We start from the raw sequence: 25715 nt of genomic DNA, 5'->3' as shown, positions 1-25715 counted from the left end.
TAGGTTTCAAACATCTCTATCATCCTATCCATAAAAATGTTTCCTAACTGCAGAGCAGTGTACCCTTACTCTGTTTTTTAAATTTTATTTTTGCGATGGGGAAGGGGCACGGGGATACGGAAGAGATCATTTCCAGATTTAAGGTATTACCTTCACCGAATCGCACCCTCGTGCCCACTCCTTCATTCTCCCTTTCTCAAATCAGCAGAAGTCAACAGTTGAGGCGCTCTGATAACAGCAGCTGGGTAGAAGCCGAGCATGCTCAGTAGCTGGGGCCGCTTTCTGAGCACATAGCAAGCTTTGGTTTGCACCAACACCGGCTAGCACTTGTCTGGAGACGCTGCCGGGCTCGTGCACAGCTGATGCCTGTTCCTGGAAAGCTGATTTCTACCCAATAACATGCGGCTTTCGCACGGTCAGCTGCAGCGGCGCAGCGGCGGGGGCCCGGGGAGTCCGCGGGCTGCAGCCGCTCTGCCGGCTCAGCGCTCGCACGGGTGTCCCCGTCCTCGCGCCCACGCTTCAGCCCGGTCCTTCCAGCAGCTGCTGGATGAATGAGCCGCAATGACAGGATTGTGGTTAGCCGTGAAGAGCGCGTAGATGCCACAAAGTAGGTGTGTCACGGAAGAAAGTGCTTAGGGAAGATTCTTGCAGGAGCTCTAATTATCGCTTTTCATCACTTGTTGGGACCCTGGCGTTCCCTGCTCTCCACCTGCGGAAGATGGTTACAGTAGTGACAGAGCTGGCACAATGCTTTCACCTCCGGTAAGGAGAGCATCTTTGCATGCTTTTCTCTTTGCAATGCATATCAGCTTTGAAATATACAGATGAGAAAGGTCTTTCAACTAGCCTTGCTCTCACTCTATTAGTTTGTTCTTAAGGAAGACTGGGGAAGAGGACTTTTTGTGTAATTAAAAAAAAATCTTTTCAGGTTGGGGTTAAAGACAAGCATTAGTGTTCTTACTAACCCGTCTTGACTCTAAAATTTACTTGGTAGAATTTTGCCTTGAGCCTAACATTTAAGTCTCCATTTGCAAGATGAGGTTAAGGGTACTTTCTTTTCTCCTTTTAAAAATAATTCCTGGGATATTCTTGGAAAAGGTACTTTATGCTTGTAGGTAAACTGATATAATTAATAGCCTTTTCGAGATGATTATGACTTCGGTAACAGCCAAGAGAGAAAAATTAATCTTGACATTCACATCAACCTTGGTCAGCATTGAACTTAGACTGACTAGAGGAAATAGTCACACTATGATTATCTGGTTATTTGTTAAGAAAAAACAACACAACCTCAAACGTGTTCAGGGTTTACTCTTGAAATAAATAGGAGACACAAATTTAAACAAAAATTTAAAATTAACACTCGTCATCTTTGGGTGCTGAGAAGGATGGCTTCTCCAATCAGGCATTGGTTTAAAAGTAAAGAAACATTTTCAAAACGTAGTTTTGTGTTTGCAAAATAACATTTTTGATGGAAATTGTGGAAAGTCAACATCTTCATATGGCTCCTCATAGAAAAAAGTGAAAGAGAGGAGTCTGTAGGAACTGAAACCAACAGCAGCTGCATAAATATATCTAACTCTGCCACCAAAGAAAACCTGTCCAAAATGTCGTGTAATCATAGCTACAATTTCCATTGCTATTAATTTGGCTAGCAGTTTTAAGAGAAAGCACTTTTCCAAGTAAATTACAAGTTAATAAGATAATAGGTCTACAAGTATTGTCTACCATTTAGCAATTGTAATCAAATGGGGCAGAAAAATGTCGTCTTCCTAGTTTGGTATTAGACTTGTTTCATGCTTAAATATACACTTATTAAAAACAACTCATTTGGAATAATAACTATTCTTTCTCTGAGGCATCAAAGGATCTTTCTTTCCTTATCAAAACCAAAATAAAAAGAATAAAAATCTTGCAGTGATGCAGAGGAAGAAAAAAGACAAGGAAATACTTGTTGAGTGGTGACTACTTCACTGGAAAAAAAAAGTTGGAATTTCTGGATAGATGATTGCTTTTAAAGCCTTCTTTTAAACATAATTTAGTATTTATGACGCATACCCTGGCAGGCCCATTTAACCATGAATGAGTGACATTATCTTTATAGACAAACTGTAAAATAGGTTCAAAATTTGCCTTATCACTGGTAATCCAAGCCTTCACTGATGTACTTGCTGTTTTCCATAGCTTGCCATGGCAGATCTGCACAGGTCTATGAAGGTGTGCCTGATACATGAAATTCAGGCAGGTACATAAGGCAAGGGAGGTGTGTCTCAGCTCTGAAAACAGTTAAAGATGATTGGAACCGGTCAGGAAATTCTAACAAAGCAAGAAGAAGGCGACAAACCTGAGGACACATCAGCTAGTAAGAAAGGGTGAGGGGTCAAGCTTGTATAGCGCTAGAAATTCCTATTTCTAGTTTGTTCTGTAGGGACTAGAACCCACATACATTCAGTCAACAAACTTTGTTCTACAAAAGGGATGAGGTTCTTTGAAGTCTGATTACTTATCTAGAAGCTTGGCGAAACCTATTTCTTCCTTTTTTGGGCGTCAACACCCCAGCATGATTAGTAGCACTCCACTTCCTGAGCCCTTAGTGGACTCATGGGAAGACAAAAGCTGAGCTCTCCGATGTTAATAGTTTGACCTCTGATCTTTGCCTGTTCATGCTGCTAGCGGCTCAGGTCCCACCCAGGTGTCCCTTAGTGAAATTAACGTAAGAAGCGCCCTTCTCAGAAGCTCTCAAAGACCCAGGATTTTACTGAGGAAAACCTGTCTTCCATTCCCTTGTCTGTGTTGGTCTCATTGTCTGGGATGGATGGTAAGTCTGTAACCAGCAATGATCATTCCTATTCTAGTTAGACACAAAATGTGTTCTAATGCTGAGTACCACACTCAGCAGTGACCCAGAGTACTGCCTTGATGATCAGTCATAAAAGGAAAACAGGAAACAGTGATTTCCGCATTTGAATATGAGAGAGAGACTGTTCTGTTCCTTTCTCTCCCTCTTTCCTCTGTCACCCAACTATGACACAATGAGGAGTAAAACTATTCCAGAGCAAGTTATTATGTTTCCCATTTTAAAGGGTGAGAATTGTGGTGGAGGCATCCTATCCTCTGTCCCTAATCTGTCCCAGACCCCACTCTCCATCCTCCATGTCTCTTCCATATCAGATAGAAAATAACTGAGATTTCATAAGCTCCCGTAGAGGGAGTTAGTCTGTGAAGCACATGGTTGATATATAATGAATTCCCTTTTGGCAATCAAATAGTCCTAGAACTTCTGTTATAATGTGTTTTCCCTGCCTTTTGCTTCATTAAGAACTTTTATGTGCCTCTTTATTTCCTTACTACTATTTTAGAAATGGACTCAACTAGTGCTTAGGAGCTGAACATAGTTCAGCTATATAACTTGTTTATGCTCAAAACCAGGACCGGAATACACCCCAAGAACATTCAGTAGAGGGCTACATGATCAGAAATGTTTTATCTTAATATAAATGTTCGTTATTTTTTCCTATAAATTATACTTACTATAACAAAATAACATAAATATAGATTGTAAGCATATTAATGAACTATAGGGCAGGGTGTGACGGCTCATGCCTGTAGCCTCAGCTACTTGGGAGACTAAGCTGGGAGGCTGGCTTGAGGCTAGGAGTTTGAGACCATCTTGAGCAAGATAGTAAGATCCTGTCTACAAAAAAATTTAAAAATTAGCCCAGTGTGGTGGCGCTTGCCTGTAGTCCTAGCTACTTAGGAGGCTGAGGTGGGAGGATCCCTTGAGCTCGGGAGTTCCAAGCTGCAGTGAGCTATGATCTTGCCACTGCACTCCAGCCTGGATGACAGAGCAAGACTCTGTCTCTAAATAAGCATCATTATCATCATCATCACCATCAAATAGAGAACTTTCTCAGTTATTCCCTCCATCAAATTTTTAACAGTCTAAAAATAGCTATTCAGCTATTATTTGTATAGCATGATAGGTTTCAGTCCTAGTGCTAATCACTGATTGGTTTTGATGTAATAAAGAAATTTTCCGTTACTTAAATGATTCCTAGCTTTGGTTTTAGCAATTTAATGAAAGGATAATTGTACCTACAGAGAACTGGAAATACTCAAACATTAACTATGTGTAGTCTAGGCAAGATGCCAGAAAAATGAAATTAGTTCTAGGATTGATATATTCATGCCCCAAATTCCAGGGATTCTGTGTCATCTTCAAGGGTATAGTTAGCTTTTAATGCAGCCAGTGACTTTGATTGTCACTGCTAGGAATACAACTTGAGAACACAGACACACCGAGGTTTGAGGCAAAGCCTGATATTGTTTCTCCGTGATATTGTTTCTGCCAAGCAGCTCAGCAATGGAGGTTAAGTGAGGGCCATGGCAGACATCTTATCAAACGTGAAAGTCCAGTTGGAATCTGAATATTGGCACTTCTTGGTGCTATGAAGAGCAGACAAAGAAAGAGTTTAGAGTGTGACTTCTGGTAGGGCACTGAGGGAAGAAGCCCTCTCTGAGGAAATGACGTATGATTTGAACCTGGAATGGAGCTGAAGTCTGGCGACATGTTTCTGGTTGCTTGGTTTGCTCTAGCAATGGATATATAGTAGTGTAGTCAGACTGGAGGGTATGTGTGTGGTGGGGTAATGGCAGGAATGGAGTATGGGGGTGGGAATGAGGTGGGGACTAGGGTGTGGGGGAGCTGGGGAGGAAGAAGATAAGTTTAAAGAGATAGGCAATGGCTATAGAGACTGCATTTTTTTAAAGTGCAGTGGAACCCACTGGAGAATGCATTTTAAAGGAGCACTGTGGCTGCTATGTGGAGAATGTCAAGAGGGAAAGCTGGAGATCAGGAAAGATGTCATTGCTGTAGACAGGAGACCTTGGTAACTTGCACTACGGAGGTAGTAGTGGAGGTGGAAGCCAATACATAGACCTCCTTCTGTAAATTGTTTTATTTTTAATTACGAACATAATATACTTTCATTGTAGAAAACCTAGAAAACATGCAGACTTGTCCCCAAAGAAATTAAATCATAATCCCTCTACCCAAACTTAATTGCTATAATATTTTTGGTATCCTATAGAAAAGTTAGAAAATACAGGGATCTGTCTTCAAAAGGAATGAAGTATTCTGTAGTCTTAGCACCCAAACTTACAGGTAATATTTTTGGTATGTGTCCTGTGAACCCTTTTTGACACCAGTGTTGTTATTTTCAGAGAAACTTGTTTTATTCTGATAAAATATCTCTTTGGCTTAAATAAACTGGAAAATGTCTGCTCTACGACTGGATGAGAAAGTGAGTTTATGTGCCACAGAGTCACTTCTTTTATTTATTAAATATTTTACTGCACACCAGATGCTGGAGGTCTTTGATATGTGGTGTCTGTTTTTCTCAATTAACCAACCCCTTTCACAACCTAAATTGTTAGCACTACACTCCTTGCAGTTAGGAAGGCTGAATTTTCCCCTTTGACCTTCTATATAAGTTGTACTTGTTCACTATCCTGCTTTAGCAGAGACGTGGATATTAGTACTCTCTTTACATTGGAGTCTTTTCACTAGAGGTAGACTAGGAAGAGGCTGAACTTGGGAGGACCACTCTGACTTGGAGTAGACCAGAAGAGGTTCAAAGACTGAGAGGATCAAACTTTTTTGTTTTGCTCGTAAGTCTTCATCTTTCCAGAAGTACTTATCAGTAAAGGAGGAAGTGGGCTTCCTCCAGACCCCCAGACAGGGGCTACTTGAAACATAGAAGGGAGAAATCTTGCAGTAGTCTCCTTACAACTCTCCAAGAATGTATTCATTTCACCTCTTATTCTGGTTTCAAATACGTTCCATTTAATAGCTGTGTAATGACTTGATTATTAAAAATACTAGTATTGTTTGCATTCTATTTCCAAGCTTTTAGAGTGATTTCATATAAGTCACTTTATGAAATAAACATTTAAGACCACCTCTTTATCTGTCCCCAGACGTCTGAAATTCAGCATACCGATAAAAGAATAGGGTTTATATTTGTAATCCAAGCTTGCTCCTCCTGCTGTATTTCCTGTCTCAGTTAAGTCTGACCTTTTCTAAAGTCTCCCAAATGATCGACGAGAATCTTTTTTAGCTTTTTCTCCTCCATTCAGTAGGAAAGTATGTCTATGCAAGTTCAGAAAAGCCTCATAAAACTTTTCCTCTCATCCAGTCTACCAGTCACTACTTTGGTTCAATAAACTTCTGTCTTTCACTGGGTCTGTTAAGCATTGCAGAAGGCTATGAAGGAAGATTCTCATGCTTGTATGCCTGATTTTAAAAAAGTGTTTCAAAAGACCAAAGAAGTCACAAGCTTGCACAAAAGCCATTAAAACCTTCTACAAAAACTACTTCTGCAAGGACATCTGCACAGCAAGTGCTGGTTCAATCTTAGACTGGCATAATCCTTGTTATTGATCTTTGTAGCCAAGGATAATTATGTCAAAGCAATTATGTAATCCTCCTCATTTTTTCTCTTAAAACTTTGTCTTCCTTTACCTCCCTGAATATAAACATGGCTTACTATGGCAGTGTATTCCTGTTGCAATACTCTATTCTCAAATATCTTTCTTTTTTTTAAGAGAGCTTCTCTCCATTTTTTGTTTAGTTAATATTATATATATAAAATATTAGTTAATATTATATTAATATAATATATTAATATGAATATTATATATTAACATTATATTAATATATCATATTAATATATATTAATATTATAACATATATAACTGACAGTCAGTTAATATTATAGGAAGTTGCAACACTCTCCTAATTGGTCATTTATGCTACAGGCAGGATGATCTATTGAGTTTCTTTTTTTCTCTAAAGGTTCTGATTATGAGAGTTTCCAACTTTTACAATACTGCATATCCACATAAACTTCAAACTTCTCAGACAAGGTACATCCCAATTTGCCCATGTTCCAAGTCTGTCTCTCGTTTCTTACCATTGTCCCTGTGGTCCAGTTACGTTGATCTCTTTGTTTCTTGAATGTGTTAATCCTGAGCTTTGTGCCTCTGTACCTGCTGTCTCCCTATGGAATGTTTGTTTTCTCCCTTTTTCCCAAGAGACATCATCTTCTTCAATCCTGAAGATCCAGGCCTAATGTGACCTATTTCAGGGCTGCTTCAGACCTTGTCAATCAACCCTACACTCTCAGAACAATTTGGTCAATATTAAAGCCTTGTTTCTTTTTATTCATGTCTAATCTAGTTTTTTCTTCTATTAAACTTGGGTCTGTGAGGATAGGGCTTTGGTGTTTGGTTCCATACATTAGTGTACACTTAGTTAATGTTTACTATGTGGATGAGTGAATAAATGAACCACTTTTCCTTCTCTCCTTTTCCTTGTAGTCTGTCCTTCATCTGGAAGGAAGTCTGTCCTTCCAGATTGAATCAGTTTTGTGCTCATGGGTGAGTGTGCCTTCATGGGTGAGGAGTGGTGTGTTGTGTTTTGTTTTGCTTTCCCAACTAGTCTATAGTCATTTTCTTAAACTCAGGAGTTTCCAAGAACTACAGCCCTTGGGCCAAATCTGGCCTGACCCCTGCTTTTGTAAATAAAGTTTCATTGGAACATAGCCACATCCATTCACATATGTATTGTGTATGACAGTTGTGTGTGGCAGAGACCATGTGGCCTGCAAAGCTGAAGACATTTCCTATCTAACCCTAACAGAAAAAGTTTGCTGACCTCTGCTCTAACCCAGAGAAAGAGCTGGAGGCTAAGATCCTACAAGTGATTGCCTGTAGAAACATTCCCAAAGTAGCAGCTATTAGGTCCTTATATGGAGTAGTATATGTCTAAGATGGATGTTGATTTGTATGATGAGCATAGAAACTGTCAAAGAAAATTTGGTGAAAGGCCTGATAGCTTTGTTTTAGTAATTACAAGACAGACGATTTTGACTTAACTCATCTCTAAACAGCGATTCTCAAAGTTGAATCAGAATCCCATGGAGGGCTTGTTAAACTCCTCCTTCCCCACAGTGAGTTTCTAATTTAGTATGTGTCGGTGGAGCTGCAAAAGTTGCATTTGGAACATGTTCCCAGATGTGTCTGGTCTAGGGACCACACTTTGAGAACCATTTGTCTGGAACAGTGGTTCTGAGCCTTAGCTGTATTTCAGAATCACCCAGAGAGTTTTAAAATTATTTTAAGACCATGCTTGGCCCTTACCCCAGGCTCACCACCTCGGAAGTCCCAGGGCTTGAATGTATTTTTAAAAGAATGGCTCTGGCTCTGAAGAATACTTACCTGTCATGGTGTATAGAACTATCATATAGGCTTTGCTGGTTGAGGTATATATGAGATGTTTTGATAAGTTCGAAACAACAACTCGACATAGATTTTGTTATATTATCAGTATTCAGAAAATCTATAAACTGGAATTTTGTTATCGAATGGATATTACATTTGTCAGTGGACTGCAATAAAACTATAGTCCAAAAAGTAGAGTGTTCAATTCAGCAAAATTATTTTTCTTTTGTAAATTTGTTTTCAGTGTGTAAAATTATGATTCTATACCTGATACTTCCCTTTTCTACTTTTCCTTGAAAGTGAGTGAGATTTTATTTTGACCGTGTGTGAAGGGCTCACATTTTGCTATTCTTACATGGTGTCAGAGAAAGAAACTTAAATGTACAAGTGCCGTGTAGAAATGGCTGCGGCGCTAGGGAGGTCATCTTTCCTGGCTCCTCCTATTCTGTGTGCAAGGAGAAAACATCCCTTAACATCTGCGCAAGGTACCTTTTAAACAATATAAAGCCCTTATTACTCTGTGTGCGCTTTTGTTTAGAGAACTTGTTTCCTCTCTACCACAGGTTTGTTTTTTTTTTTTATTGTACTTTAAGTTCTATGGTACATGTGCACAACGTGCAGGTTTGTTACATATGTATACATGTGCCATGTTGGTGTGCTGCACCCGTTAACTCGTACCACAGTTTCAATATACTGTATGCTGGCTGTGCTCATTTTAATTCTGTTGATTGCTATTTATAATGTTCTGAAGCCAAGTATTATGTCTGAATACAAATAAGGCAAAACAGCAATGAAACAGTAAATGTAGAAGAACCAAGCCTTTGGCACTTTGGCAGCTAATATAGTAACCTCGACAATCATGATCCATACAAAAAACTGTTAAGCACTGTGTTTATGAAGAGCAAGCATTTCTGTCATGCTTTTGGCCTGCATCCTTTCTTTTTAAAATTCTTTAATCTTAAAAGGATAGGAATAAATACCAAGACTTGGGTTTATAGATTCTCAAATCCATACAACAAAATAGCCATCAACTTCTTAAACTACATAATTCTGTATTATAGAATCATGATGATTACTAATGTGAAATGTTGGCATATGAATTTGACAAATGGCTTAACAAGAATAATGTTCTGTAGTATGAAAGAGCTCATTTATTAAGTGCCTTTGGATTAATTCAAGTTTGAACCTGGCTGTCTTCAGTGAAATTTTTCATACTTTTTTTGCATATGATTAAGATTAGAAAGGATATTAAAAGCTATTGTGAGTTAAGTAGAAATGAAGACCTGTTGTTCTTTCCTTTTCATGGATATCACCTGCATATCCCCTGGTCAGCTCAACAAAGAGAATTTTATTTCTAAGGATTTATTTTCATAGATTCTAGAAAGCTATAGTACCTGGGAAAACCACGAAGTAATGGAGAATGCTAATTTATTATTACGTTGTTGTTATTTTAAGCATACTCATTAGAAGTACAAACTCTAGTTCAACTAGAAAAATTGATTGAAATGGAGACTGTTTCTTCATGATCATTAATTTTTTTTTGATCGGCTCATCACTTTTTGCCTGTTAGTGGAACTTCATTTCTCAGGTGGGAATGTTCTAGATTCCTTCTTCATACACAGGCTGGGCCAGGATTATGGACATAGTTCTAAGAGATCTTGTTCTGAGAGCAAAATGAAATACTTCTTGTCTTTTCTATCGCTCCTAGGAGTGTAGTTTAGATAAGCAGATTCTGAAAATGAATATGCTTTGCCCAAGGTCAGATGGGCCCCATGCTTGGTTTAATGCTCTGCTGTTGCTGTCCTGAGATTCTTAATATTTCCTGAGCCCTATTTTACGGGGGAAATGGCATCTTAATTTCGCTGAGCACGGTTGCTCATATCTGTAATCCCAGCACTTTGGGAGGCCGAAGTGTGAGGATCACCTGAGCTCAGGAGTTCGAGACCAGCCTGGCCAACATGGTGGAACCTCATCTCTACTAAAAATACAAAAATTAGCTGGATGTGGTGGCACACGCGTGTAATCCCAGCTACTTGGGAGGTTGAGGCGGGAGAATCACTTGAACCCAGGAGGCGGAGGTTGCGGTGAACTGAGATCATGCCATAGCACTCCAGCCTGGGCAACAGAGTAAGACCCTGTCTCTTAAAAAAAAAAAAAAAAAAAAAAAGTTATTGAACAAGAACCTTCACATTTTTATTTTTCACTGCACCCCATAAATTATGTAGTCAGTCCTGCCCATGGAACTATATTTTATTATTTATTTCCCTATAGATTTTTAGCATGATGTCTGATGCACAAATGAATGAATGGGTCCTTCCTTATTCTGAGAGCAAGATGAAGCTTTTTGCATTGCTCATAGATGTGCAGTTTAGGTTAATGAGCTCCTAACATGAATATACTTCAGACACAATGAGGTGGAGAGTTGAGTGATGGTTGGGAGGAAGTGCCAGTAGTAAATGAACTTTTGAAGAATACAGATTCTCAGGCCCCACCTGACTCTTCCTGAGTCAAAATTTCTTGAGACTGGAGCTCAGGAATCTGTATTTTAAAGGCACCTTAGGTAGTACTGAGCCTGTGCCTGATTGACAGTCTTTTCCCATAGAGCTTTACAAGGCCCGCAGGTCTGTGCCTAGATACAGATTTCTTTGGGGATTTGTCGAAGTTGTCAAGAAAAAGGCCTATTTCAAATGATCTCAAGTGAAATTTAGAATATGGTGGGGGGATAACCAGCCTAAGAAGTATATAATCCAAGTCTAGGGTGATCCAGTGTAATAGCAACAGGGCTACCATTTGTCTAATTGCTCATGCCCCATCAAAGGGATATGATACTTCGTGTACCTTGTGCTCACAAACTCCCAAAGTATGAGGTTAAGGTTGGTCTTAGAAACTATGCTACAGCATAAAGTGTCAGCCTGTTGCCATCTGGTGCCCTCCTCAAAGATTTAGCAAACTGAGATCTACCTCCAAATGGAGGGAATCAGAGGCGTTGTAGTGTGGAAAAGCCTGATGGTAAGCCTGGTACCTTCACGTGCAGTTTAGATGTGGGCCTTGTCAGAGCTACTATAGGTTTTTGCAGGGGCTGGAGGGGTGTGGTGAGGGTGGCGTCTGAAGCAAGTTGTGGATGTGCGCTTGTCCATCTCACAGTACCGAATGACATCCAAGTTTTCATTCAGAAAGCAAAGATTCAGGGTAGGAGGACATCTGACACCTGTCATGGTGTACATTATATGTATCTACTAATGAAAGGTGAAGATGCTTATGAGACACAAGTCTCTCTCAATCCATAAGGAAACTTGTAACTCTAAGCATGATGAAGGTGTGCACAGTTCATGTTGCCAGATGAGAGCATCTAGTCTGAGAAGACAAATTTCAGAAGGAGAGGTAGAACCACCCTGAAATGCCTCTTGCCCAGAAGGAAGGTTGTGTGCATGAGGGCAAATATCCGCCAGGCTCAGGAGCAGGTTAGGTTGCTGGATACCAAACAATCATTGTCTGTCATTGTCTAGAAGGGTTTTCAGATTAAGATACACTTGTAAATGGAGGTAGGAGGAGATTCGTCTTAGTGGTGGAGAGGTAGAAAGGACAATAACTCTCAACAAAGTATTAGCAATAAAATATATCTGGACAGAGAAAGTAATTTATTTTTAACCACTTGCATGATCTCATTCATTACTCAGTAAATACATTCTGCACAACTAGAATGTGTTAGGTACTACTATTCTAGGTACTAGGTATATAGGTTATTTACTAGGTCACATACTAGCTATACAGATTATATACTAGGCATACAGGTTATTAAGACAGGTTAATTCCTCATGTCATGGAACCTGAATTTTGATAGATGATTGATAAACACATCATGGCTGGAGGGTAAATTAGTACAGTCATTATGAAAAACAGTTTGGAGTTCCCTCAAAAAATTAAAAATGGAGCTATGTTATCCAGCAGTCCCACCACCAGGGACATATTCAAAGGAAATGAAATCAGTATGTCAAAAAGATATTTCTACTCCCATGTTTATTGCAGCATTATTCACGATAGCCAACAAATAGAATAAACCTTAGTGTCTACCAATAAATAAATGGATAAAGAAAATATGGTGTGTACATACCCAGTGGAATACCGTTCAGTCTTAAAGCAGAAGAAATCCTGTCATTTGGGACAACATGGATGAACCTAGGTGATATTATGTTATGTGAAATAACCCAGGCACAGAAAGACAAATACTACATGATGTTACTTCTATGAAGAATCTAACAAGCTCGGATTCATAAGTAAAGGGTAGAATGGTAGTTACCAGGGGCCTAGGAGTTGGTGGGCTGGATTGGGGAGATAGATATTGGTCAAAGCACACAACATTTCAGTTAGATAGGAGGAATAAGTTGAAGAGATCTATTGTACAACTTGGTGACTATAGTTAATAACAATGTATTGAGTTATTGAAAATTGCTAGGAGTAGATTTTAAGTTTTCTCACCACAAAAATATGTGAGGTAATGTACATATTCAATTTAGCTATTCCACATGTATTTCGAAACAAGTCCACAATAGATATACACAATTATTATTTATAAACTAAAAATTAGGGAATAAATAAATCAGAGTTATGAGTCCTATGAAGAGAATGAAAATAGTGTGTGTGAAAGATTATGAACCTTACAATGAATGGTCAGAGATGTGGGAATATCTTCTTCCTTCTACATTAAGTATCACTACTACCCTAATGTGCTCATTTGTTAAGAACTAAGTTTCCTTATCTTGGTGACCACTACCGAATTCACATTCTTGGCCAGACCATTGCAGCATTGGCTGTATAGGATGATTTATGGGGACTGAGACTGAATTCAGTACTGTCTATTATATCAGTACCATAATAGCAAGTAATCCCTTTCAACTGTTGCATGTGTGTTAATTGAATGTTAAAGAATGTAAGATTGTACCAATATTATTTTCCTATTTCTTATACATGTTTGGCTGACTTGAGGAAAATAAAAACAAAATACCAATGATGTTTAGTGTTGCTAATACCTAGGTTGACTTGTGGCACATTTCTCCTTTTTTTACATTTACTCAAATTGGGACTGGCTAATAAGTAAGTAAAGTGATAGTATTTTTAATATAAAATGTCTAAATATCACAGAATAAGAAAATATTAAGTTGTCTGATTTTGTGATTTCATATAAATTTAATGAATTGCATATTGTGATACCATGATGTTATTTATATAAGGATAAATATCCTTATACTTTTCAAATTTTGAATTAGATAATATCAAATCTAACAATTTCTTGTACTGATATAGATGATTTATAATTGTTAGACTATGAATTAGAGAATCCAGTAGAACAATTCTGTTATAGTCTGAATGTTTGCATACCCCCAAAAATTCCTATATTGAAATCCTAACCCCCAAGGAAATGGTATTAGGAGGTGATACCTTTGGGAAGTGATTAGGTCACAAGGGCAGAGACCTCATTACTGGGATTCATGCCCCTATAAAAGAGACTCCAGGGAGCTAGCTAGTCCTTCTATCATGTGAATATAAAGCACGAGGGCACCATCTCTGATCCAGAAAGTGGGCCCTCACCAGACACTGAATCTGCCTTGATGATGGACTTTCCAGTCTCCAGAACTGTGAGAAATTACTTTTTATAAGCCATCTAATTCATGACATATTTTTATGGCAGCCCAAATGAAGGAAGCCAAATTAAGACAATAGATTTATTTTTCAATTTCAAATAAATTCCTAGATTTACCAATAAGACTTACGAAGTAAAAATATTTGCTTTAAATTCTAGAGTTTTCAGCATCTTGAACCATCTGATCCACTGAATCTCATTTTACATCTAAGGAAAATGGAGACTTGGAGAAGTTAAGCTATTTGCTGTAGGAGCTAGGGATTATTTTATGTTTAAGCATTTACAGGACACCACGTCAACCATTTATAAGTGGAGAGGGCATTTAATGTAGCGGTTATAAACATTCCTGGATTTGGAGCCTTTTTGTGTTTTTCACCTATACATGCCAGCTCTGAACTTCAAGTTCCTTAATTTCTCTAAGGCTTCAGTTCCTCATCTGTACGGTCTGGAAAATGGTCACGCTCTCCTCCCTCAGAGTGTGGTCCTAGGAATTAAGTTACATAATAACCACAAGCATGTAGCACAGTAGGGGGGCATAGAAGAAAAAATAAGAGAAAATTAGTATTGTTTAAAATAAAAATACTTCTATTTAAAAGATCTTTCAAGGTGACATTTTTAACAATGTATATTAGAAACACCAACCTATGTAGCGTAGTAACCTTTTTCTCGAAAATTTGGGTTTTGTTAAATATCACTTACCTCTACAACAGTGTTATTAGTACTTGTACCAAATAAATAATTTTTTCTTTTTTTCCAGAGAGGGTCTTGCTCTGGTGCCTAGGCTGGAATGCAATGGCATGATCATAGCTGACTGTAAACTCAAACTCCTGGGCTCACTCAGGCAATCCTCCTGCCTCAGCCTCCTCAGCCTCTCGGGTAGCTGGTGCTACAGGCATGCAATACCATGCCTGGCTACATGTTGCATTTTTTTTGTAAAGACGAAGTCTCACTATGTTGCCCAGGCTGGTCTTGAACTCCTGACCTCAAGTGATCCTCCTGCCTCTGCCTCCCAAAGTGCTGGGACTGTAGACATGAGCTACCACAGCCAGTCTGTAAACAACTTTTGTTGTGCTTTAAATTTCAGCTAATACTTAAACAACAACTTAATCATATAGCACTTGCTAGGTGCCAGGTACACATATCAGCACATTAATCCTCACAAAAATCAGTGACATAGATATTATCATTATCCCTATTTGACAGATATTGAAACTGCACTGAAGAGAAGTCAAGTGGGAAGTGTGAGGTCACTTGGCTGGTAAGTGAAGGAGCTGTGAGCTCTACCTGTGTGAGCACTAGAACCACTGCGGTCACCCATTCCACTGTACCGCATACATCATGGGGGAAGAACTGTTGGAAGACAGAATACTCTAGTAATTGCACAAGACCATATCTGATTTGTCTTGGTGGGTGCTGATCCAATGGAGTGTTGGCTTCTGAGAACTCCATTTTATAGGAATACTTGTTCCGTATTAAAAATGGCTGTCACTAATTGCTTCCGTGGATCATAAACTCTATTACGGACTTTGAAAATTCTTCCCCCCACCCTCAAAATAAGCCTCGAAGATAGATTATGTTGGTGGTAATATATATAATGATGCCCATTTTATAAGTGATTATCGTAGGTGTTATTGAGTCTGAACAAACTCATTCTGAGTCTGAGTAAAGTATATACCTTGCACCAAAACAGTTATTTGTCTAATTTTGAAGTCACTGTAATATTTAATTTTCTTTAATGAGCACTGTGTATATCTCAATTCCGTGCTGCTGAAACTCTCGGTAAATGATGATTATGAGCAATAAAGTGAGTCAGCAGGGTATAACGGAGACTGTTCCCAGTATCCCAGAATAAAATCTAATTTCAAAATGATCAGTAATTATCTGTTTCACCTCCGGAAAGCAGTGACTCGGCTTTCAATGAAAAATGAAGGCAGGGTATTGAACTATTTGATCGCTCTCCAGACCAAGGCCGGATTGGGCGTGAGAATTGTAGGTAAATATTCCCCTAAATAACACTAGATGGCGCGCAAGAACAAAAGAGACAGGGGACATTTGTAGGATACATGCAACCCTCGTTTCAATTTGTGATAGAATGTATTTTCTGAAGTGAATAATTGATTTTAGGCTACTGATACCTAACGTAAGGAATACCTGACCTTACGTTTTGCCGATGTAAAATTCTGCCTTATCTCCCGTGTGGAGTCGTCCTTTGAAAAGTCTGAGCAGAATGCCAACACTTTATGTTTGGCAGAACAGTCACCACACAGACTTCCTGGCATCATTTCTACTAAATAATTCTGGCCCTAATCATAGCAAAAATAAAGTAAATTGAGTATTTAAAAAAGATGATAGAGTCAAGGGATAGTTTTATGAACTCTATAAAATTAATTTCTGTGCTTTTTTTTTTGGATTAAAATTTGTTTTCAGAAACGCAGGCTTGTGACATTATACAAAGCATAAAAAATATAACCAAAAAGCATACGGATGTATTCTCTAGAGGTCTTTGTTTTTTAGGTCATGAAGCTCCCAGACTTTAGGCTCTAATGTAATTTATTTGTATTTTCAACTATTATTCATAACTTTTTTCACTTTTTATCACCTGTGCCTCCTTTGAGGAGGAGAGCCTCGTGAGGCAGAGTGAGAGGCAACAAACAAAAGGTAGAAAACAAAAGGATATTACAAAGTAGAGACAAAGCATAAGTATTCGGATTAGATGCTCTAATGTAACCCAGGTCAATGCAATTTCACATGATTTTCTGAATGTCTCTAGAGGAAAAAAAAATAATGGTGGTCAGAAGGATCAGCTGAAGTCTCATTCCTTCAAACAAAAAATATTTTAGGCCAGGTTCAGTGGCTCACTCCCGTAATCCCAGTACTTTGTGAGGCTGATGCAGGAGGAGTGCTTGAGCCCAGGAGCTCGAGACCAGCCTGGGCAACATAGGGAGAACCCTGTCTTTACAAAAAATTAAGAAATGAGCTAGGTATGGTGGCATGCACCTGTGGTCCCAACTACTCAGGAGGTTGAGATGGGAGGATCGCTTGAGACCGGGGAGGTCAAGGCTACAGTGAGCCATGGTCATGTGATTGTACTCCAGCCTGGGCAAAAGAGTGAGACCCTGTCTCTCTTACACACACACAAATATATATATATTTAAAACAGCTTTTTAGGAGAGAAGAAAAATAGCATTATGAAAAGAATGCTCCGTGAGTATCTTTGTGCTTTACAACTACATAAACCATTAATGGCCCAACACTTGGTCTGAAGATGGGCCAATTGTCTTGAAGCAAGCTTGAGTTTACTTATTGAGTACTACTTTCTGATGACTAACATCAGCGTTGTTTATGTATTATCTCATTCAATTCTCCTAACAGTTCTGTGGTGGGGGGCAATTATCCCACTTTATGGATGAGAAAACTGAGGCTTAAGGAGGTGAAGTAATAAGCCCAGGGTCTCATGAGTGTCAAGTGGAGGAGCCTGTTCTGATTCTCAAGGCTTTGAACTATGTCATGGTGTTCCCTTGAGATAAGTGTTGCATTTGAAGGCTGGACCTCTGCCATATTGTGAATTAAAAAAAAAAAAAAAATTCTTTAAACACCCCGTAGGTGATCTCCTGTTTCTTTCTCACCTACAAGCATTCTTTTATGTCCTTCCCACACTGCTCAGTGACCCTAGAGAAACTTGGGTACTGTAGGTGACATTAAGAAAAGAAGCTATTTCACCTGTTTTTGCTATCCCTCACAGATAGCATAATGCTTGAACCCAGGTTTTAATGTTACTAGCCAGATAAAGTGGACTTTTTAAGGTTTAGGGGCTGCTTTCTTGCATTTGAACACAGTTGATCTCATTCATCTCCAAAATAACTTGCCATGTAGAGAGGATTAACCTAATCTTGATTGCCTGAATTTTAGCCTATATCACAAATACTGAAAATTTCAGGAAGGGAAATATATTTCATGTTAAGTCCTCAGATCATCTTTAAATGGCAGCAGGCATTTCCGCCTACATGCTGGCCTCGCGTCTAAGGAAGTTATCCATAAATTACTTTTTTAAAGTAACTTAGGAGGTGAGTGGTTACAAGATTATTATGAAATATGTTATTTTGGCACCAACTCAAATGAGGCCTTAGAGAACAGGATGTGGTTCATTCTAGGCTAAATCTGTTTCTTGATTAGGTGGGTGAAATCGGGCAAGTCCCTTAACCTCTCTAGTCTCAAAAACTGTAAAATGTGAGGGTCGGTCCGGAAGTATTTCAACATCTTTCCAAACTCAAACCTTCTGGGATTCTTTAGGCTCCACACCTGAAGAGAGTAATTAAAAGTAGGACACATAATTTTTAATCAAAGCCAAAACTTATTTCAAGACAGTGTTGGTATAATTAATACTCAGAAGTTCTTAAAGATACTTAGATGAAAGCTCAAAAGGAAAGATGATCATGGCTTAGAAAATTCAGTGAGTAATTAATTGCAGATGACTAATATTCTTCTGCCTGTTCCCCTCTCCCTTCAGGAGCACAGGAATAAGAAAAGCAATAAAAGCGACTCCAGTTCTTCCTGGCATACCTAAGAAAAACAGCCAAAAGACATTTCTGATGTGATTTAGCATGTCGTTTTCTATCCTTGTTAATCACCATGAAATAGAACCTGCTTAATATCTAACACTACCTCTAACCTCATTTGTAATTCCGAATAGTGTAATAATGTCCTTTGTCAGCGGCATCAAATAACCACAAGTTTCATTTCGCACAGAAGGTGGTAGTGCTCCATTTCTCCTGCTTCAGTTCTTTTTTGCAAGATTAGAGCAGATGTTTGGTCAGTCTTGTAACCAAGTGATTGTTTTTTCTAATGGGGGTGCTGGGCAATGATAATGAAAGTTCACAGTTCAAGTGAAAGTTTAAAGTAGGGAAGCATTGTCGAAGGTGGGATCACTAGTCTCCAACGTGGGGATTAGACTGCAAGGCATCTTAGAAGCTGGTTGGTCATCTTTCTTCCTGTTTCCCGTATCAAGAAACTAAGGCCAGAGAAGTTAAGGCCCTTGCCTGTGGTAGCACAACAACAGTTCAGTGGGACAGCCAGGACTAGACTCCAGGGTTCCTGATGGTCAAGTTCAGAATCCTTGTACCATGCCACGTTGCCGCTTTTTACGGTACCTAGATGTAGAGAAGAAAAATGGAAAGCAGGTAATTTGCAAACTGTGCCATCCTGCTAATCAAATTCGTTGATTTTTGTGTGTTTGACTTCTGCTTTTGACATGAGATTTGAAGGTCTGGTTTTGTACATTACAGAGTATACAGCATCTAAACAATCTAATTGTTACTTTTAGGAGAAAAAGAAAAATTTGTGGAATTAACCATATTTTCTTCACAGAGAAAAAGCATTTGCATTTTTGGGTGAGCTCAGAATACATGCTCTTCACATTAATATTAAGTATACTAATAACAACTCCTAGTGATACACTCGTGCGGTGTGTGTGTTTGTGTGTAAGTGAAAGTAAAACCAAATGAATTATTAAGACAGGATGAGAAGAGCTAGGAAGCGAAACAGGCCGGATCAGTGTCTGTCAGGACTCTTGCGTCAGCCAAAGGCAGCTGCACCAAGGTGCACCGGGATTCCTCCCGCCGGGCGTGCTTTCACGCACCAGCTTCCCTAATAGTCTGGTATGAACCTAAAGTCCACTTCAGGAGGGCTCCTTCCTAGTCATGGTCCTTTTAACTCAGAGTGAATGGAAGTGGTTTTGCAGGGGACCTAGAAAATTGATGCTAGCCTGCAGTAGCTCTAGAATAATTTTTTTTTTCTTTTGACCTTCCTGGAGAAATATGGAGACAAACAGTTCTGGAGCACAACCAAGGTGATGGAATCCCTCTAAAGTAAACCTAATCTTTTAAAAAGCTGTCAAAATTGCATTTATTTTCTAGGACTTCACTTTTTTACTCAGTGGTTCCAGATTAGTACAGATTAATTCACTTCATACATTTTTTTTTTTTTTTAGTAAACCTAATCTTATAAAATTACTCCTAAGGTAGCTTTTGACCAATGGAGCTAATAGCAAAAGTGGAGGCATTTGTGTGTCCCTGTCTTGAGCACATCGTGCCTGCTCTCACCCAGAATCCAGGGTAAGATGTATCTGAATTCTAGTTTTATCACTTCCTATTTGTATAGAAACATAGGCAAGTTAGGTAATTTCTGTGAGCCTGAATTCCCCCATATATGAGTTAATATTTTGCCATAGTAATGGCAAAAACTGCAATTACTTTTGCACCAACCTAATGGGTGAAGAACCTGATGTACAGAAGATACCATACACCTAAATAGTAGTGGCTATTTTAGCCTGTCTAATAAATAATTGAATTCATAGAGAAAAAGGAATAGATTGAGGTGTGTGTGGATTTTTCTAAGTAGTACTGAAGTTTAAAGGTTGAGATGTATTGGAAAGGGAAAAATGTTAAAAAGGATTAAAAAAATACATATATGTTCACTTCCTAAAAACTCCAAAGAATTGTTATGACACTGTAAGTAGACCTGAATTCTTTTTTTGAGACCTTATTTTTTGTAGAGATGGGGTCTCATTATGTTGTCCAGGTTGGTCTCAAACTCCTGGCCTCAAGCAGTCCTCCCTCCTTGGCCTCCCAAAGTGCTGGGATTATAGGCATCAGCCACTGTGTCCAGCTTGGAGCTGGATTCTTGTCGCTGGTTCCAGATGTTGTTGAGTTAGTAGTTTGCACTGTAGCGAAGTTGTTATTTTTCTTTTAGAATTTGTTCCCCGTTGCATTTTTCCTTTTAAGTCAACTTTTAAAAGAATCAAGGTTTCCTTACAAATTGTTTTCCCACATGGAAGTGTATCATTAGAACTTAATGTCAAAGACCCCTATCCCTTGCAATTAACACAAAGCACCTTCCAATCGGATGCTCCGCATCTATTGGGAAGTCAAAGGATAATGAGTACATTGCTCTTTCAATTAAATTATAACGTGTGACAGGCAATGCTTGAATGATGCACTGGCCCAGAGTTAAATATTGAAAATCCACCAGAAGACAAGTTGACTTAGAATGATAAATAAGTCTATGGGCTCTAGTTATAAAAGACAATGTTAATTTTCTACTAAAATACTGCAGGTAAAAGCGGACAAGAAAATGTCCTGCTAAAAGCTGAGCATGAGGTTTGAAACAACTGATCCCTTCGTTCCCTGAAGAATGGAACTGTAGATTCAGAAAATTAAATGATAGAGATTGTTCACTATAGTCTTTCCTCTCTGGTATAATGGTCGGCACTCTGTCAGCAAAAATCAAAAGTAATTTTCCTGCAATGTCTACGCATTGATTCCCCGCTTTCCCCCAAAAGTTAATCTCATGGTCTCTGTTCTCACACTTTTTATATTAAAACATTTCAAAATGAAAATCAACTTCCTTTTCTTATGATTATATAAAATAATGTTCATTTAAAATACACAAATGGTGAAATGTATGAAATTAAAATTGTTCGACAATAACTACCACTGATATTTCAATAATCATCCTTTCACGGTTATCTTTATGATGTTATTTATTGTGTAACTTTTTTCTCACATGCAGTCGTTTCCCCCCTCACCTTATCTCCATAACCATTTTCCAAACAATAGTACAAAAATAGGAAATCCATACTTATAACTTGGTGTTGGTACCTCTTCGTGTCTTTCCCCATGCTCATATAACACATGGAAACATAAGGACATAAATGTATTTTGAGTTCTATTGTTCTATAAATAATAAAAATCATATAGTACTATAGTTTAAAACATCTTCACAGTAGAATTCTAGATTTTCTTTTTTTTTTTTTTTTTTTTTTTTTTTTTTTTTTGAGACGAAGTCTCACTCTTGTCCCCAGGCTGGAGTGTGATGGCCCAATCTTGGCTCACTGCAATCTCTGCCTCCCGGGTTCAAGCAATTCTCCTGCCTCAGCCTCCTGAGTAGCTGGGATTATAGGCATGCACCACCACGCCTGGCTAATTTTTGTATTTTTAATAGAGATAGGGTTTCACCATGTTGGCCAGGCTGGTCTCGAACTCCTGACCTCAGATGATCTGCCTGCCTTGGCCTCCCAAAGTGGTGGGATTACAGGTGTGAGCCACCGTGCCTGGCCGGATTCTAGATTTTTATAAATTTCTCTCTAGCTTTTTTATGGCTGTCTAGCTCTCCTAATTCAACAGCAGTTTTTCTTGGCAGCCTGCCTTTTAGAGGATTCATGTGGCATTCAACTTTGTTTTTATAGAAGCCATTCTTTTTGAACTCATTTCATCAGTTTGATATAAAATGTGTCTGCTTAGAATAGTAGGTCCAACTAGTTAATAGCTTACCAATTCTTGGTAAACATATAACGAGAGAAAAGCTCCCCCAACCTAGATAGAAGCCTGCAAGTTTCAAACATTCTGCTTCTGCTGTGGGTTTTAGAGGGTTGGGAAAAGTTTTATTATATACATAATTGTTTCCCACTATTTGTACCTGGATGGTAGAGACTGCACATGCTCTCCTGTGTCTCCTCCATTATTATTCCTGTAATATTATCCAGATATTCTTTTACATCTGTGGTTACATGGGGAAAAAAGGATTTTTTGAAAATGGCCAAACTTACTCTTTACTTATTAACTTTGCATATAATGTACTTTAAAGGATGTTCTGATACCTTTCTCTTCACTTATATTTTGATGTAAGCTTATTTGATGTGTCACATATTATGTGTTAAACCTCTTGCATGTTTCACATTATGCTGACAAGATGTAGTTTTTCCCTTGAAATATGTCTGTTTTTTTTGGATCAGAGTTCTTATTATCAAGTCTTAGTCTTTGGCTGTGCAAATGTGTCCCTTCTCTCACCTCCCCAAACAGCTTGGGCGATACTGCCAAATATTAGATTGGTACAAAAGTAATTGCGGTTTTTGCCATCAAATGTAATGAGAAAAACCGCGATTACTTTTGCACCAACATAATAGCTTCATACTCTTTATTGTATCGAGTATGCAGTCTACAAATTACAGTGAAGTAGCAGGCCCAGGGTGCCAGTGTCTGGAATTTGGTCAGCTAGAAGGCAGGTTGGTTGGTATCGTAAGTACAGCATCTCTGGAGTCAAGTATAGGGGAAGTTAACTAAGTTGTAAGGGACGGGCTGGGACCACAGCCCAAGCAGATAAAGTGTCAACTCTGAGAAAATCACAAAGGGATGAGTCAGAAATTCAAGTGTAGAATTCCATGGAGAGAGGGGATTGGGACTAGGCAGAGAAGCTGCGCAATGGGGAGGATGGAAGCTTTTTTTGACAAATCTATATGTCAAGGTCTAAACACTAGGCCTTAGAAGTAGATCAAGTAGCAACAAAATAACAGTATTTGATACTGGAATCATTTGGGGGGAAGTTGTATCCCTAGGATGGTGAAAGGGCATGGCAGGCCATGCAGAATTGATAAATAGCTTTTACTTTGTACTCTCTCATAAGTTATTTAGGTCTTTACAAAATGTACCTGCTTTGTCCAAACCTTTAAAGAGGTCAGAAGCAAAAAACAAGTGAGAGGTAGTGACGATGTTCATTTAGTGTCTGTACAGCTCGTCTGTTCAGTAATTGCTCAGTGAAGTGGAATAGGAAGAAGCTGATGGCTGCTTGGCTGCACTCACTCTGTATGAACTGGTTACTTCTATTATGATCCTAGATTATCTGTCTACAAGAAGTAGTGGAAAAAATAAATCCATTAACTCCATGTGGTCTATAGCAGATCCTGGGGATTTAAAAGTACAAGGATTCCTACCCTCATCTCAAGAAAAAGGTGACAGAAAATATTAACCTTATAGTTTGCCACCAGATCATCAGAGTCAATGGATAATACTTTTTTCCCTTATCTTTCCCACATTTGATTATGAAAAATAACTACAAGAGGTGAACAGAAAATTCTGGAATTTGTTTTTAGAAAGTTCTTACTGCTGTTTATCTGGTATGTTGTGACTATTTCTAGGGAAGTGTCATTTCTGTGGTTGGATTGGCACTTTTTTTATATGATTTACTATTTCTTCACTGATCTTTTTTTTTTCTCAGTGTTACATGTTACATAATATATAAAGGAAACCTGGAAAATCTTAGTTAAACCAATTTAAGAAGTGTTTTATTTTTAAGAATGGCAAAACTAAAAGAAGCAGAATGTGTTTGATCTGTATAAGTCACGTGAATGATGGACTGAGTTTAAATGTTGTTGCTTTTTCTGTATATATTATAAAGACTAGAGCTTTTGATTAAAGTTCCAAAATAAAGAAGCAGTTTGCCTATAAAGTCACGGCTGATTAGTCTAAAACAAAGCAGAAACATTATCCCCTTTGAAGAACATTTATGAGTAAAGGGCTCAAGGATCTGTTATTACAACTTGTCCCTCAGATATCAAAGTACCCTAGGAACCCCTATACCGTGATGTCTTTTGGAATAAGCTTATGAACCACATAAAAATCTCACTCATAGACAGTTCTTAGATGGCATTAGAATGTGTTTTATTGTAAACCAGTTAACTTCATAGTCACACATAAGCTGTAAGCTGTCCCTTGCAATTTACTTAGTACTAATGGGGATGTCATTTACAGTAATAGCTCTCTATTTTCTCTAATTAAAGGGCTCTTTGTGGTTTAATTTTATAATAAAAACATGCATCTATGCTTTCATAACTTCTTTTCACTTGCTTTGTTTTTACCCTTAGATTTCTTTTCAATTTCAGCTCAACACATTTAAAAATTGTCTATTCAAAGAAATTGGTTAAAAAATTGTAGGTGTTGTATTAGTTTACTAAGTATGTTTCCCTCTCCCACAACAATCAGAAAAATGATTCTTGTTTCTATTTACTTTTTTATTGTGGTAAAATGTAAACAATATAAAACATAATTTTACCCATTTTAAAATGTATATTCAGTGATATTTAGTCCATTTTTTTCTTTTTTCTTTTTTTTATTATTTTGAGACAGAGTCTCGCTCTGTGTCCCAGGCTGGAGTGCAGTTGCACGATCTTGGCTCACTGCAACCTCTGCCTCCTGGGTTCAAGTGATTCTGCTGCCTAAGCCTCCCAAGTAGCTGGGATTACAGGCATCTGCCACCACATCTGGCTGATTTTTATATTTTTGTAGAGATGGGGTTTCACCATGTTGGCCAGGCTGGTCTTGAACTCCTGACCCCAGGTGATCCACCCGCCTCGGTCCCCTAAAGTGCTGGGATTACAGGTGTGAGCCACCACACCCAGCCTTTTTAATTTTTTTACAGCATAACCCATCACTGACAGATGTTTTTTGATTGGATAATAAATGGAGAGATCTGAGGTTACTCAGAAATGCACTCTCAATAAGACTTTGAACACCATATGTTAGTTGATGAAATAAGAATATAGCCAGGCACCTTAATCTGCTATTTCATTTTGTTTTCCCTCCCTGAAAAGAGCTTGTATCATAATTTACTGTTCATCAATTCATTAATTTAACCAATATTTAAGACTCTTATCTGACAGTCTACCTTAGTAAAAAATGGAAAACGACCTACTTATCTAGGGATCTTACCTTTAGACTTGTGTGTAGGGTGTTACACAAGAAGACAAGCAATTATAATGTGGAAATGTCTAGAAGGGTGAAAACTGGCGTGTAAAATGGAAGCCTAGAAAACTGGAATGTAAAATGTCTAAGCCTCTATGGCAGAGACGAGCAAGTTTTACCAGAACTTGGTGAAGCGTGAGAAGGCATTTACCAGCTGGGAGGCCTAAGTGGGAGCAGAGTACTCATGCTGAGCAAATAGCCTGTCCCAAGGGGTAGCATTTGGA

The 25715-nt window shown here is 38.4% G+C and overlaps 1 protein-coding gene across 1 annotated transcript in view; it reads left to right on the top strand.

Moving 5' to 3' along the window:
* Positions 1 to 216: 216 nt before the first annotated feature.
* The window catches only part of ARHGAP18 (Rho GTPase activating protein 18), a 195723-nt gene continuing 170224 nt past the window's right edge, over positions 217 to 25715 (top strand). The window contains exon 1 of the mRNA XM_015137472.3: positions 217 to 762. Coding sequence (XP_014992958.3) covers positions 719 to 762 — 44 coding nt within the window. The 5' untranslated portion in view covers positions 217 to 718. The remainder of the gene's footprint in view (positions 763 to 25715) is intronic.

This window comes from Macaca mulatta, chromosome 4 (assembly GCF_049350105.2).
Source record: "Macaca mulatta isolate MMU2019108-1 chromosome 4, T2T-MMU8v2.0, whole genome shotgun sequence".
Taxonomy (NCBI): domain Eukaryota; kingdom Metazoa; phylum Chordata; class Mammalia; order Primates; family Cercopithecidae; genus Macaca; species Macaca mulatta.
This window is presented reverse-complemented; position numbering and strand designations above follow the sequence as displayed.